General features: G+C 44.9%; 1 protein-coding gene across 1 annotated transcript in view; it reads left to right on the top strand.

Annotated features, from left to right (window-relative positions):
- The first annotated feature begins 421 nt into the window (after nt 1-421).
- The window catches only part of RAB8B (RAB8B, member RAS oncogene family), a 52,331-nt gene continuing 38,068 nt past the window's right edge, over nt 422-14,684 (top strand). The window contains exon 1 of the mRNA XM_069765578.1: nt 422-613. Within this exon, the coding sequence (XP_069621679.1) occupies nt 490-613 (124 nt within the window). The 5' untranslated portion in view covers nt 422-489. The remainder of the gene's footprint in view (nt 614-14,684) is intronic.

Genomic DNA, 14,684 nt, shown 5'->3' with positions numbered 1-14,684 from the left:
ATGTCAGTCCTCAACTATCCCCACTGTGAAGGCAGACCAATGCGAGTCCGCACATAGAAACAATCCTGTTTCCACGCACAACGTCACGGGCTAGGACGGCAGCACTTTCGGTCTAGGGTTCACGACCTATGACTACAAGAACTGCACAGTCCGCCATGTGAACACACAGAAAACTACAAATCCCATGAAGCTGCTCGCTATTGCTTCACTATAGCCGGAGGGGGCGTAGCCCCGCCCTCCTACAGGCTCAGACTACATGTCCCATGATCCTTTTCGAACGACTTAAGTACAGAGGCGAGGATAGTATGGGCGCGTCACCCGTCTCCGGGGTGACAAGGCTTGTGGAGTCCGGCCCCTACGCTGTTATTGGTCGTCAGGTGGAAGGAAAGGTGACGTCACAGACAGGGTGCCCAGTCTTCGCATCCGATTGGTGTAAGCCGTCCCCGCGGGCCGGCGGTGGCTCCTGTTCTCTGGGAGGAAAGTGTGAAGATGGCGAAGACGTACGACTACCTGTTCAAACTGCTGCTGATCGGGGACAGCGGGGTCGGGAAGACATGCCTGCTCTTCAGGTTCAGCGAGGACGCCTTCAACACCACCTTTATCTCCACCATCGGTCAGTGCTCTCACCACACCCACTGCATAGAGGCAGACTGGCACCTTGTGCCACTGCGGAGCCATGGCCAGCCCCGGTGCCCTCACCCCATCTACAGCTGACTGTACACAGATCTTACCCTGCATGCCCTCGGCTGTGGCACCTGTCAGTCTGGGCTACTGGGGCTGGATGGGAACTTCCCAGTAACTCCCCCCAGAGCCTGTATGGAGCTCAGTACCACCTAGACCAGCTGGTGCCCGGGGAGATGGGCAGCTGACCTGCAGAGGGTATAAGACATGTCCATGCCGCCAGCTACAGTGCTACACCAGCGTATAGGAAGGCATTACTGCTGGCACGTGGAAAGGGCTCTGGCAATAGCGCACACTGCTACTCCCAGACCCCATCTGCCCGTGGGCCGCAGCGTCCGTCTGCCCGTGGGTCGCTGGGCCGCGGCGTCCGTCTGCCCGTGGGCCGCTGCGTCCGTCTGCCCGTGGGCCGCTGCGTCCGTCTGCCCGTGGGCCGCTGCGTCCGTCTGCCCGTGGGCCGCTGCGTCCGTCTGCCCGTGGGCCGCGGCGTCCGTCTGCCCGTGAGTCGCTGGGACACGTGGTGCGTCTTCTGAGCAACAATGGTCAGTAGGGCTTATTTGGCTGCTTACATTGATGCTGGTAGTTTCTCCGTCTTGCCCCGGGCCACCATTAGTTACATGCTGGTATCAAACAAGACGATTGTGCCCCCGTGTGACCCATCTCTGCTCATCCGCCTGGTGGAGATGGGAGGCCCTAATCTTACGTTACCGGAGACTGCAGAGGTAGGAGGAGGCCTCGCGGGTCTACCCCATCTCCCCCAGCGCTGTGTATTCCCTGCTCCTCATTGTTACTGCCGCTTTTCTCTTCACTTGTCCTACAGTTTTCCCAGCCGCAGCACACGTTAGTGTTGGTACTTATGTTTGTGGTTTGTTTGTTTGTTTTTCCTCCCAGAGACCGGCATTGTCTGTTTCTATCCAGAGAAAAACAAACAAATCTTGGATAGTTGTATAACTGCACATCACGTGATTTGTAGTGCGCAAAAGTTCCCAAAATACCACCAGATCACCCGCGAGTGATCGCGGTGTAAGAGCTGAGCGCGCCGGCTATGTGGCTGGAGACCCTACATGTGAGCCCCCTGACAGTCACTGGGCCGGCTGCGTTCACACTGCTGGGTGCGTGGGCAGCTGAGCGCACTGATCTGCAGGTGGCGCCTCGGTGTGTCCCAGACTCGCACATTCCTCGGTGGCTTGTGGCATCCGTGCTGTGGGGTTTTGCAGGTAGAAGACATTTCGGGAAAATATCGGGAGTTTTTTTTTTTTTTTGTATAAAATAGTGAGTGGCTTCCAATTGGGGGAATGGTCAGGCCACTTCTTCTACTGCTTTCCGGCTCTCAAAGCCTGACGCAATTACACGAAGTTCAAAAAGACGGAGCATGTCAGCAGCACGCGGTTTTCCTGTGCGTCGTGATCAGTTTTTTTGCATTGCTTTATTTAAAAAATAAATAATAATAATGCAAATTATGAGCACTTTTTCTGGTGTAATGCGCCTGAAATAGTTATCTTGTGCACATACCCTAAGGCTGTGCTCCCACATTGCTTTGTTTGTTTGTTTTTTACTGCACCTTTTCAGCTGCATTTTACAGTACCAGCAAAGTCTGAGATTTCAGAAATCTCATGCACACACTTTGGTCTTATTTTCCTGACTGATTTGGAAAACTGCTGCGTCTTTGAAACCTGCAGCATGCCACTTCTTTCAGTGTTTCTCACCTCTTAGGCTGCCATCACACGAGCAGTATTTATAAGCCAAAACCAGGAGTGGGTGATAATACAGAAGTGGTGCATATGTTCCTATTATACTTTTCCTCTATTTGTTCCACTCCTGGTTTTGTCTTACAAATACTGATGTAAAATACTGACCCAATGCTGAATGTGTGGCGGCAGCCATAGTCAGCAAAGGGTGAGTGCAAAAAAACACAGGAACTAGTTTTTGGTGCAAAAACCTAAGGAAGTTATATTGGGCTTTTTTGAGCCAATAAACTTTTATCAACACGCCCAAGAGACCACAAGAACACAGCAGAAGCTCAGTAAAACCTGCTTTTTGTTAGCAGCTTAAAATTTTGCATAAAAAACACAACGTGTGGACATAGCCTAAAGCCGGTTTTGCACATTATTTTTGTTTTTGTCTTCTCTTAATTATAAAATGTTCAAGATATGTTTTTTCCAGTGTCCTGGACCCATTTTCAGCGTCAGTTTCTACAATCCTTGTTTCCTCAGATTTCTTGTATGAAATTAAAACAAAAAAACAAAACCCTGGGCGTCTCCAGGCCGTTAAATGGTAAAATACCTGCAGCAAGCGATGACTGCGTTATCCGTTGTCTATATATTTTTTTACACAGTCATTGACTTGGATCAAAGTAGGGCATGTCTCTGTTTGTTGGTGTTTGTTTTTTGCCCCCCTCCCAAACAGTCATTTCACCTATAAAAAAAAAAAAAATAAAACCTAAACCGAGATGTCATTGATTTGGTTCCAGGTAGAACTATTCTGAAGGGAGAAAAAAATGGTAACGGGTCTAGTGATCTGTCTGTGGAAATGGCAGATGGCACGTGTAGCCTTACTGCAGACTCGTGCGTGGCTGTCGGACGCATGCGGCAGCAGCATCGTGAGGACAAGTAAAACCAGCACTGATCAGCTTCCTATAATGTTGATTTGTGCTTGTCGCAGTAATTAGTCGGCTTGTACATCTTGAATTAATGTTTTGGGGTTTTTTTTTTCTTTAATCAGGAGTTGTACAAATCTAAAGTGCTGTGGAATATGTTGGCCCTATAGGAATAAAAGTAATTATAAATATTCAAATACAAATTTGGGAAGGAAATTGTGTCTAGCTCAGATTGTCCAAAAAAAGTTGTTTCAGACATTTTTGGGTCCCACATGACCATTTTGGAAAGTGTCTAGGAGATATTGGCCAACTAAGAGGAGTCGTAGAATGTGCCAGATTTATTATTGGTGCGACAATAATTTAGGTGTAAAATATTGATCTAAGATAAGCCCACCATAAGAGAGAGCGACGTGTGCCGTGTATATCGTCCAGCGTGCCCCCGCTGTGATGTCTGCTGCTGGCTTACATATTCCTGCTAGCTATTGAATGAGCCTAATGGTTATGTCAGGCCACTGCTCGGCACTTGGAGCCGGAGTTGTGGCCTCTTTCACACTTCCGTCCAAATCTGTCATTTTTCTTTAAAAAAAAACGGATCCAGCTAATTTTTTCTGCTGGATCTGTTTTTTTTTCCCATAGACTTGTATTAGCGACGGATTGGGAAAGATGGCCATCCATTTCATCTGTCGTGCGCAGGATCCGTCGTAAAATCGCTGTCCGGGCGGAGACAACGCACATAGAAACGTTCTTTTTGTACATCGGAAAATCGTCCAGCGACGGATCCTACTCTGCCCATCGTTGGCTATAATGGAAGCCTATGCGTATCGTCTGCAACCGCAAACGCATGCAAACGTCTGGTAGCAGCGTTTATTATCCGCATTAGCTTACACATGATGGTAAAAAAAAGCAGCGTTTGCATGCGTTTTACATGTTTGCGCTTTTTATGCGCATGCGTTTGGTATTTCCAGGAGGGTGAGTCTTTAATGGGCATGTCTAAAAATCAGTTCCTGGACATGCGCAGTCCGAAGTACGCAAGCGCATCAAACGCATGCGTACGCAAAGACATGTGTGCACATGCGTTCCCATAGACAGTAATGCGTTTTTTTGCCGCATTCCTTGTGCTAACAACCGCATACGTTTCTAGGCAGCAAACTGACGCCTCTAAAATTACTAGATGCTGCGTTTACCGCGCCAAACCACAGATGACTAAACGACGCATACGTCGTCAAACGCGGCAAAACGCAACCGATCGCGACACGTGCGTCCCTAATGTTAAATATAGGAATACACAACGCATGCGGATAATTGCGGAAGAAACGCTGCGGACACAACCGCAAATGTGAAACCGGCCTTAGTCTTCCGATTGAGCAGACTGTTCGCGACTTTTTATTTTCTGGTTGTGATATATTATTTTTTTCACTTTGTAGTGTTGTCTGTACATTATAGTTGATGATTTTGGAAAATCACAAAGGTCTATAAAGTCCTTCAGTGTTGATCCAGAAGAGGGCAAAAATCCCATAGAAGGCATTTCAGTTACTTCATATTAGCGGTAAAATCCCATCACAAATATGACATCCATAATAAATCTCTGAACTGTCATCTGCAGAAATCTCGTCCTACTGTGTTATGTTTCTATGTAATCATTGTATAAGGGCTCATACTCGCATGAAATACGGCAAAGTCTTGCATGGTAACACCCGGCTCTGCTGCCGGCACTTGGGAGCAGAGCGTGCAGCTCCATGTATTGCTATACGGCCGCACGCTCCGCCCTGGAGTGCCGGCGGCAGAGCCGAGTTTTAACATGCGAGAATCGGCCGAATTTCACGCAAGTGAGTATGAGCCCTAAGACTTAGTCTCTTTTATTATTAAAGACGTTATCCACTTTTAGGGTAGTAGACACAACACTGTGAAATATGTACTCTCCCTTCCTGGATCTAGCATTCGATCTCTGCCGTCTCTCCGGGATCAATGTTTTGGCTGCAACAGTGACATCATGTCAAAAGCACAACTCACCGCTGCCACCGATCGCTGAGTTCATCGGTATGTGCCTGCTGCCTCGGCAGTGACTTCATGGCTGCTGCTAAAACATTGATGAAGCAGCAGCCGAGATCCGTCTCGGGACTCAGGAAGGGTAGGGTAGGATGTTTGGTGTCCACTTTCCTGAATTATTACCATAATTATTATTGCCAAATCTTAGTGTATGTAAACTTTAGACTTTGCAGTAATTAATAAAAATGCCTTAAAACATTTTCTCTCATTATTGTTGCATTTGGCAAATATTAATAATTATGGTAATCCTAATTGACCGAAAAGGATTATTCTGATTTCATCTCAGATATTGAGAAAAACATGTATACAGTGCCTTGCGAAAGTATTCGGCTCCCTGTTACTTTTCAACCTTTTCCCACATATCATGCTTCAAACATAAAGATACCAAATGTAAATTTTTGGTGAAGAATCAACAAGTGGAACACAATTGTGAAGTTGAATGAAATTTATTGAATATTTTCGATTTTTTTTGTGGAAATTCAAAAACTGAAAAGTGGGGCGTGAAATATTATTCGTCCCCTTTAACTTAATTCTTTGTTGCACCACCTTATGCTGCGATTACAGCTGCAAGTCGCTTGGGGTAGGTCTCTATCAGTTTTGTACATCAAGAGACTAAAATTCTTGCCCATTCTTCCTTGGCAAACAGCTCGAGCTCAGTGAGGTTTGATGGAGATCGTTTGTGAACAGCAGTTTTCAGCTCTTTCCACAGATTCTCGATTGGATTGAGGTCTGGACTTTGACTTGGCCATTCTAACACCTGGAAACATTTATTTGTGAACCATTCCATTGTAGATTTTGCTTTATGTTTGGGATCATTGTCTTGTTGGAAGACACATCTCCATCCCAGTCTCAGGTCTTTTGCAGACTCCAACAGGTTTTCTTCAAGAATGGTCCTGTATTTGGCTCCATCCATCTTCCCATCAATTTTAACCATCTTCCCTGTCCCTGCTGAAGAATTGCCACCACCATGTTTGACAGTGGGGATGGTGTGTTCAGGGTGAGGAGCTCTGTTGCCTTTATGCCAAACATATAGTTCGATTTTTGTTTCATCTGACCAGAGCACCTTCTTCCACATGTTTGGTGTGTCTCCCAGGTGGCTTGTTGCAAACTTTAAACAACACTTTTATGGATATCTTTGAGAAATTGCTTTCTTCTTGCCATTTTTCCATAAAAGCCAGATTTGTGCAGTGTACGACTGATTGTTGTCCTATGGACAGACTGTCCCACCTCAGCTGTAGATCTCTGCAGTTCATCCAGAGTGATCATGGGCCTCTTGGCTGCATCTCTGTTCAGTCTTCTTCTTGTTTGAGATGAAAGTTTAGAGGGACGGCCGGGTCTTGGTAGATTTGCAGTGGCATGATACTCCTTCCATTTCAATATAATGGCTTGCACAGTGCTCCTTGGGATGTTTAAAGTTTTGGAAATCATTTTGTATCCAAATCCGGCTTTAATCTTCTCCACAACAGTATCACGGACCTGCCTGTCGTGTTCCTTGGTCTTCATGATGCTCTCTGTGCTTCAAACAGAACCCTGAGACTATCACAGAGCAGGTGCATTTATACGGAGACTTGATTACACACAGGTGGATTATATTTATCATCATTAGGCATTTAGGACAACATTGGATCATTCCGAGATCCACAATGAACTTCTGGAGTGAGTTTGCTGCACTGAAAATAAAGGGGCCGAATAATATTGCACGCCCCACTTTTCAGTTTTTGAATTTCCAAAAAAATTTAAAATACCCAATAAATTTCATTCAACTTCACAATTGTGTTCCACTTTTTGTTGATTCTTCATCAAAAATTTACATTTGGTATCTTTGTTTGAAGCATGATATGTGGAAAATAGTTTAAAAGTTCCAAGGGGCCGAATACTTTTGCAAGGCACTGTATGTGTTTTTATATATATGGTGTATGTAAACTTCTGGTTTCAACTGTAGATCTGACGGAGACTCTTGCTTTAAAGCTTATTTTAAATGAAAGGGGGCGTTACCACTGTGAAACATGTAATGGCTGACAGTTCAATTCACACTCCGCACGACTAATCTTTGTGAAATTACAAACACATCTGAAGTTGTCATCTAAAAGTGCTGTTAGCTCTGCTGCAGAGCTGTGCCTAGTTATAACTAACACTTCTGCAGCTTCCATCTTACAGGCAGTCAGTGTAGGGGGGAGGGGCAGGACAGATTTCCTATGGTGTTGAGCTTCAATTTGTGATAGATGCAGATGCTTCTGAATGAGTTGGACTTTCTGTTGCGAGTCGCCCCACTTGCCATAGACTTCAATGCACTTCACATGGGACTTGTTGCAAATTGGCTGTGTTATCTTAAAACCTAATCAGAGCTCTAACGTTGCTCGACAGCAATTCGCAGATAAGTTTTCTGCCAAATACTGCCAGGTAGCCCTAGCCTAAATGTATCTCGACTTGTACTGAACTCCATCATAAGTGTGCAAATGGCCTGTGCGTATAATGCAGCCAGTCTGAGCACCAAGGATGAACGGAGCGGCGCACAGAACCCCGATGAGACTGGAGGTGTGTATCTGAACCCACCTGGCTTACTCTATGGCTATGAGAATCCACCTGGCTTACTCTATGGCTATGAGAATCCACCTGGCTTACCGTACGGCTATGAGAATCCACCTGGCTTACCCTACGGCTATGAGAATCCACCTGGCTTACCGTACGGCTATGAGAATCCACCTGGCTTACCGTACGGCTATGAGAATCCACCTGGCTTACCGTACGGCTATGAGAATCCACCTGGCTTACCGTACGGCTATGAGAATCCATCTGGCTTACCGTACGGCTAAGCTGCAGTCTGATCAGTGTGCCCTAAGACAGCAGATAAAGGGGTATTCTCGTTGTGATAAGAGAAGGAATATTGCTAAGTGTTTCCATCACTGAGCGGTGGGGTTAGGACCAGTAAGACGTCTATGGACCAGGAAGAGGACGCTGGGCTTGTTCGATGCCAGTTATTTGCTTATCCAGGTGGCTCTTCTTTGTAACTGGCTACTGTGGCTTGTATGGCATCACTATTCATGTTTTGGGAGTCGTGCTGGGTGTGAGAAAAGCCGCATACAAGGTTGTGTCTTCTAAGATGCAGCACATCGTACAGTTAAACCATCAATGTCTATAGTCTGACTCCTTCATTACTTGTTTGGTCAGACTGTGCCAAATCTGCTGCAATGCTTGCACTGTGTGAGGCCGGTGGTTCTGCCGTAGATGCGGTCAGCCCAGGACTTCTTTGCTATACACCACAGCTTATTTCCTCTACGACCTTTGAGTTTCTTCCCCTTCGCTGCACTACTGCCAGGCAGAACTTGTTTCTTCATGTCTACATGGATCACAGATGTCCTTGTGTGTGTGTAGATTCTCAATAATTGTGACTGCCTCCTTTTCCGAGCTCACTGACACCAGCGTGGTCCTGTAATAGGACACCATCATTGTGAGTCTAAGAAATGTCTTGTCTTCTAAATATTCGACGATCACTTGAGACTGTTAATGGTTACTATTAAAATGTGGAGGCGTATAAGAACCACAACATCTGTGACATTAAGTGGAGACCATGTAAAGTTAGAGATCAGGGTCACCAAGTGCTGAGGTGCATAGTGTATATGTCACCAACGTCCTGCTGTCTCAATAACTGCCCAACTCCAATACTCCTCTGCCATTAACATCAGAAGCTTCGTGGCATGGGTTTCCATGGCTGAGCAGCTACTTGCAAACCTTAGATCACCAAGCACAATGCCAAGTGTCGGATGTAGTGGTGTAAAACTTCTGGATGAGTCTGGTTTTGACGAATGCTAAGATGTTTTATTCCTGTACCAGCTGTGAAGTTTGGTGGAGGAGGGATGATACTATGAGGTTGGTTTTCAGGGGTTGGTCTAGGCCCCTCAGTTACAGTGAAGGGAAATCTTTATACTTCAGCAAGAGATTTTGGAGAATTGTGTTCTCTCAGCTTTTTTAGAAGCTTGGAAATCCCTTTTCTGTTCCCCATTGCAGAAAGCAAGGTCCATAAAAGGCATGCCAGGGTGATTTTTGGGGTGGAAGAACTTGACTCCCTCCACAGAGCATTGACGTCAACCCCACCAAGCATTTTAATGATGAACTAGAACGAAGATTTCTAGCCTGTCCCTCTAATCATTGTCGGGCCTCATAAATGTCCTTCTAGATGAAAGGGCTAAAACTCCCACTGATGCCCACTAAAAACTTGTGGAATTGGTTATAGTTGTAAAATGGGGACAAATTCCATATTTATACCTAAAAACTCTTGTAGGGGTAATGTGCAGGTGTCCAATTTCTTTCAACCATCTAGTGTATTTCACGCCTATAAAACGTGCATTGTATTTAATCTAAAATATGTCAAAACATGAGATCTTTCACTTTGCTCTGTGACCTATAAGTAATAAGGGTCCAGATGAGCTGTACTGGGTGTTGTGCTCTGACGGGTGGGCGTCCAACAATCCCACATCCCTGCTGCGTGAGACATTGGGTAGCTTCTTAGACCTTTAGGCTATGGGCGCACGTTAAGGGTATGTGCACACTTTGCGGATTCTCTGCGGATCCGCAGCGTTTTTTGAGGTGCAGAAACGCTGCAGATCCGCAATTGATTTACAGTACAATGTAAATCAATGAGAGAAAAAAAATGCTGTGCACACTTTGCGGAAAATCCGCTGCGGAAACGCTGCGGTTTAAAAGAAGTAGCATGTCACTTCTTTTTTTGTGAATCTACAGCGTTTTTGTACCCATTCCATCATAGAAAACCGTAAGGGTAAAAAAACGCAGCAAAAACGCACAAAAAATGCTGCGGAACCGCACAGAAAACGCGACAAATCCGCCGGTGCGTTTTCTGCCAGGAGAGACAGAATCCGCACCAGAAATTCCTAAGCCTAATCCGCAACGTGTGAACATAGCCTTATGGATATCTTTGAGAAATGGCTTGCTTCTTGCCACTCTTCCATAAAGGCCAGATTTGTGCAGCAAAAACGCACAAAAAATGCTGCGGAACTGCACAGAAAATGTGACAAATCCGCAGGTGCATTTTCTGCCAGGAGAGGCAGAATCCGTACCAGAAATTCCTAAGCCTAATCCGCAATGTGTGCACATAGTCTTATTTGCTTGTAGAAATGTCAAGGTTTCTGCATCTCTTGGCAGCAAAGCCGAACATTTTTGTATGCGTTTTCTTGTATAGCACTGACTGCTTTTTTTTTTTTTTTTTTTTTTTTTTTTTAGCTACTTTCACACTAGCGTCGTTCGACGCATGTCACAATGCGTCGTTTTGAAGAAAAAACGCATCCTGCAAAGTTGCCTGCAGGATTTGTTTTTTCTCCATAGACTTTCATTAGCGACGCAATGCGACACGTTGCATCCGTCATGCGACGTGTTTTTGCAGTCCGTCGGGACAAAAAAACATTGCTCGCATGCGTGGCCGGAACTCCGCCCCCTCCTCCCCGGACCTTACAATGGGGCAGCGGATGCGTTGTAAAACTGCATCCGCCGCCCCGTTGTGATTTTACTTCACAGCATGTGTCGGTACGTCGGCCCGACGCACTGCGACGGGCCCGTACCAACGCTAGTGTGAAAGTAGCCTAAATGAAGATTACATTAAAAAAATAAAAAAGTTTTGCGATTGTAATTTCCTGGTTCAACTCCCTTCTTTTTCATTTTGATGCAGTGTGACATCAGAGTAATGGGATTAGGGCTTGGTGTCAGCAGCTGTAGTGGACATCAAGCCCAAGGTTTAGTAATGAAGAGGTGTCAGCCAGACACCGTCATTACTGTACTGGTAAGTAAAGAGTTAAATACTCGCTCACTCACACTGTCACCAGCCTATGTAGCAGTGTTAACAAAATGAACCTATATAGGCTGTAACCAAACAGCAACTGGCAGAAATCAGTGTGTACTGTGACTCCTGTTAATTTTTTGCAAAAAAATGAAAAAATAAATTGTGTGGGCTCCCGCGTAATTTTCATAACCAACAGAGGGAAAGCAGATAGCTGAGGGATCACGCTAACATTTGACCGCGTGACCCCACAGCATTCTGACCGTCAGTAAAGATCTTACCGGTGCTAATGTTACCACCGATCAGAACCACTGGTGTTTCTTGCACTGTCGCACAGATGACAGTGTGGGAAACGCCATAGGAAGTCCATAAAAACTCAGCCAATCCGCAAACATTTTTATACCTACAAAGAATTGACATGCTGCCGAAAAAAATGCACTGCAAATACTGAAGGAAAATTACTGATCATGTGCACAACGCTTCAGCATTGCCATTGAATTAGCTTACATAAGGATTCCCTAGCGATTTTGCACCATTTCCGCTTGGAAAAATGCCTTGAGAATGCACCGTGTGCACACAGCCTTAGTTATTGCACCCACAGTAGTACTGAGTTGTTAGGCGGTACTGGTGCCAGTGTACGTACATTTGTGCACATTTGCAGGTAATATGTTGACTCTCGCCTACCATCGAAACCTTCAAAAAGAACCTGAAGACCCACCTCTTCCGACAAGCCTACAACCTGCAGTAACCACCGATTGACCAAACCGCTGCACGGCCAGCTCTACCCTCACCTACTGTATCCTCACCCATCCCTTGTAGATTGTGAGCCCTCGCGGGCAGGGTCCTCTCTCCTCCTGTACCAGTTGTGACTTGTATTTTTCAAGATTATTGTACTTGTTTTATTATGTATACCCCTCCTCACATGTAAAGCGCCATGGAATAAATGGCTCTATAATAATAAATAATAATAATAATAATAATAATAATATGTTTATTTTCTGCACTCGTTCCATTAATCATGAAGTGGTAAACCTTCATGTGTGTCTTCTGCTAACCTTGCTCTGATTTCCACGCGTGGCGCAGGGGTGCAAGTCTGAGAGCGGTGATGACTCACGGTGGCTGGATTTTAGCTCTTCCTCCATGGTAACACTTCATTTCCACCCACTCTTCTGCCGTACACAGGAGCTGCCAAGCTGCTCTCCTGAGCTAGCGATCTATTTTAGATGTACGCAGAGCACATTAGAAATACTAATATTAATAATGAGTATATTCTGAGATTTCTGAAAGGCGAGCTATCTCGGGTGCCTGTACTCCAGAAGATTGATGTGCTGCTGGTTTCTACATAATGTCTGTGTGTTAGTGCTTGTTCTTCGCACTACACTGTATCTCTGGGGACTTCCACCGAGGCCTACTAGAGCCATGTTATTTTCCTCTGACACTGTCACCTTCCTCTCCCCTCACTTCCACCTCCACAAGCCTTCAAGATTTCCCTCATTCCAGGATTTCTTGTGAATACTTCAATTAACTCCTTTCTGGCCGCAGAAAAGACATTCCTCCTGTAGGCACACTGCAGTGGACTAGCGCTGCTTACCGTAAAGGCCATTGATGTGATGTAGTCACAGATTATCTCTAGTAACGTTCTTCTGTGGAGTCCAAAGTCACTGGACTTTGACATTTAGAGCCACATAACGATGTAGCACGAGGTGTGCGAAGAGACCTTTTTGTTATCGTATTTTATTTTTTTAATTTTTTTTCAGCATCCCGGATCTACATGACAAAAAGAGAGATTAAAAAAAAATAAAAACTTCCATGCTGCTGTAGTTACCTGACAGATGGCATTTATTTTCATTTTTTACTATGTCGGGTACTGTTGCAGACTGATATGTGAGGTGACCCCAAAACAATTGTTTTTTTTTTTTTCCCCCTCTTACGGTAGAGGGTAATTTTATTATATTTTGATAGGTCGTAGGAGCAGCCAATCAAATCCAATCGCAGGCCTCTGCTCTCAGGTGGCCAAAGATCAGGACTTCATTGCTAGTTGAAGAAGTCAGAAAACCCCTTTATCTACGTGCCACTATGGACCATACACATCAGATAGGCTTCGGCCATACAATGGTTCAGCTGACGCCAACCTCTCCTGACTTCCCCCATACACAGGAACGCTCGCCCCGGCCGGGTGTGCGCGTGTTCTGTATGAGAATCCATTATCTGACGTGTATGGAGGCTTCAGCCTACACTCTCCAGCAGGTCCATTGTTGTCTGATGTATGAGCAGATGTAAATTAGGATTATTTCAGTCAGGTTTCCATCAGTGAAAGCCATTGTGTAATGTGGAAACTACCCGCGCTGCTGACCATGAGTGACCTTAGAAGGTTCATAACTGGAGAGCGCAGGACTTCCTGACTAAGGCGGCTGTAACCGTTCCCAGCCGGTCATGACAAGTAATAAAGTCAAATTGGTGCCGAAATGATAATTTCCAGCAAGGGCCGATATTCTCCAGTTCGGTTCCTCTGCGTTTGCTACCTGCGCAGTGGAAATGACTGATCTCTGGCATTATAAGGTCTTTGTGTTGTTCGTTCTGCACTTAGTTTCGTAATGAATCCGAGCCTTGTGGGAGTTGGATGAGATCGGGGCTGTGCTGTGCAGGAACTGCGGGAAGTGGTCTCTTGACTTTCTGTAAAAACCATGACGCACACAGGCCACTTCCTGCCTCATATAAAGAAGCTGCTGGCTCGTGGGCACATATGATATGTGATATACAGCCAGATATATGAGAGAGATGTATGTGTGCATATGTCTGTCTATCCAATAGATCTGACTCTCATCTAGCTACTAACAAAAGGATCTCCGGAACACGGATATTTCGATAATGACATTTCTATTTACCTATGGGAATAACATGATCTCCAACCAGATTTAAATATAATGGATACATTTATAGAAGAAACTCCAGTATACACGATAGCTATGCTTTATTAATTATACATAAATTGAATACATACATAAAAAGAGGTAAAACAAGGTGAACTAAAAAGAATGCAAAGTCGCACTGGGAATCAAAGGACTAGGTACAGAGAGTTATCAGTGACAGTGCAGAAATCAAAATGTAATACCCTTGTTGAAAAAGCTAACGCGAAACGCGCGTCGGGGCTGTCGCCTGGTTACCCTATACTTGCATTTTACTATGAGTGAGTGTTATCTATCATGACTTATGTATGCATCTTATCGGTATTTCTTTCCACTTTGTTATCCCAGTCAATTGAATACCATTAAGAGAGAAAAGGCGTGAGCCATGATTTTGGCACAATCACTTTATTACTGTTTTATGATACAAATGTACAGTCAGGGGGTTCATATGGGTGGTGTATTTGATTTATGCACTGTCACTGATAACTCTCTGTACCTAGACCCTTGATTCCCAGGGTGACTTTGCATTCTTTTTAGTTCACCTTGTTTTTTACCTATTTTTATGTATAATTAATAGTTATTGTGCAAACTTATGAAGTCAGCACTTCAATTTTATTCCTTTTTTTTATTCTCATCTAGTTACTGCCTGTGTAATAAATGTGGTTATTATTTC

Source organism: Ranitomeya imitator, chromosome 4 (genome assembly GCF_032444005.1).
Source record: "Ranitomeya imitator isolate aRanImi1 chromosome 4, aRanImi1.pri, whole genome shotgun sequence".
Taxonomy (NCBI): Eukaryota; Metazoa; Chordata; class Amphibia; order Anura; family Dendrobatidae; genus Ranitomeya; species Ranitomeya imitator.
Note: the sequence above shows the minus strand (reverse complement) of the source record. Positions and strands in the feature narration are given on the sequence as shown.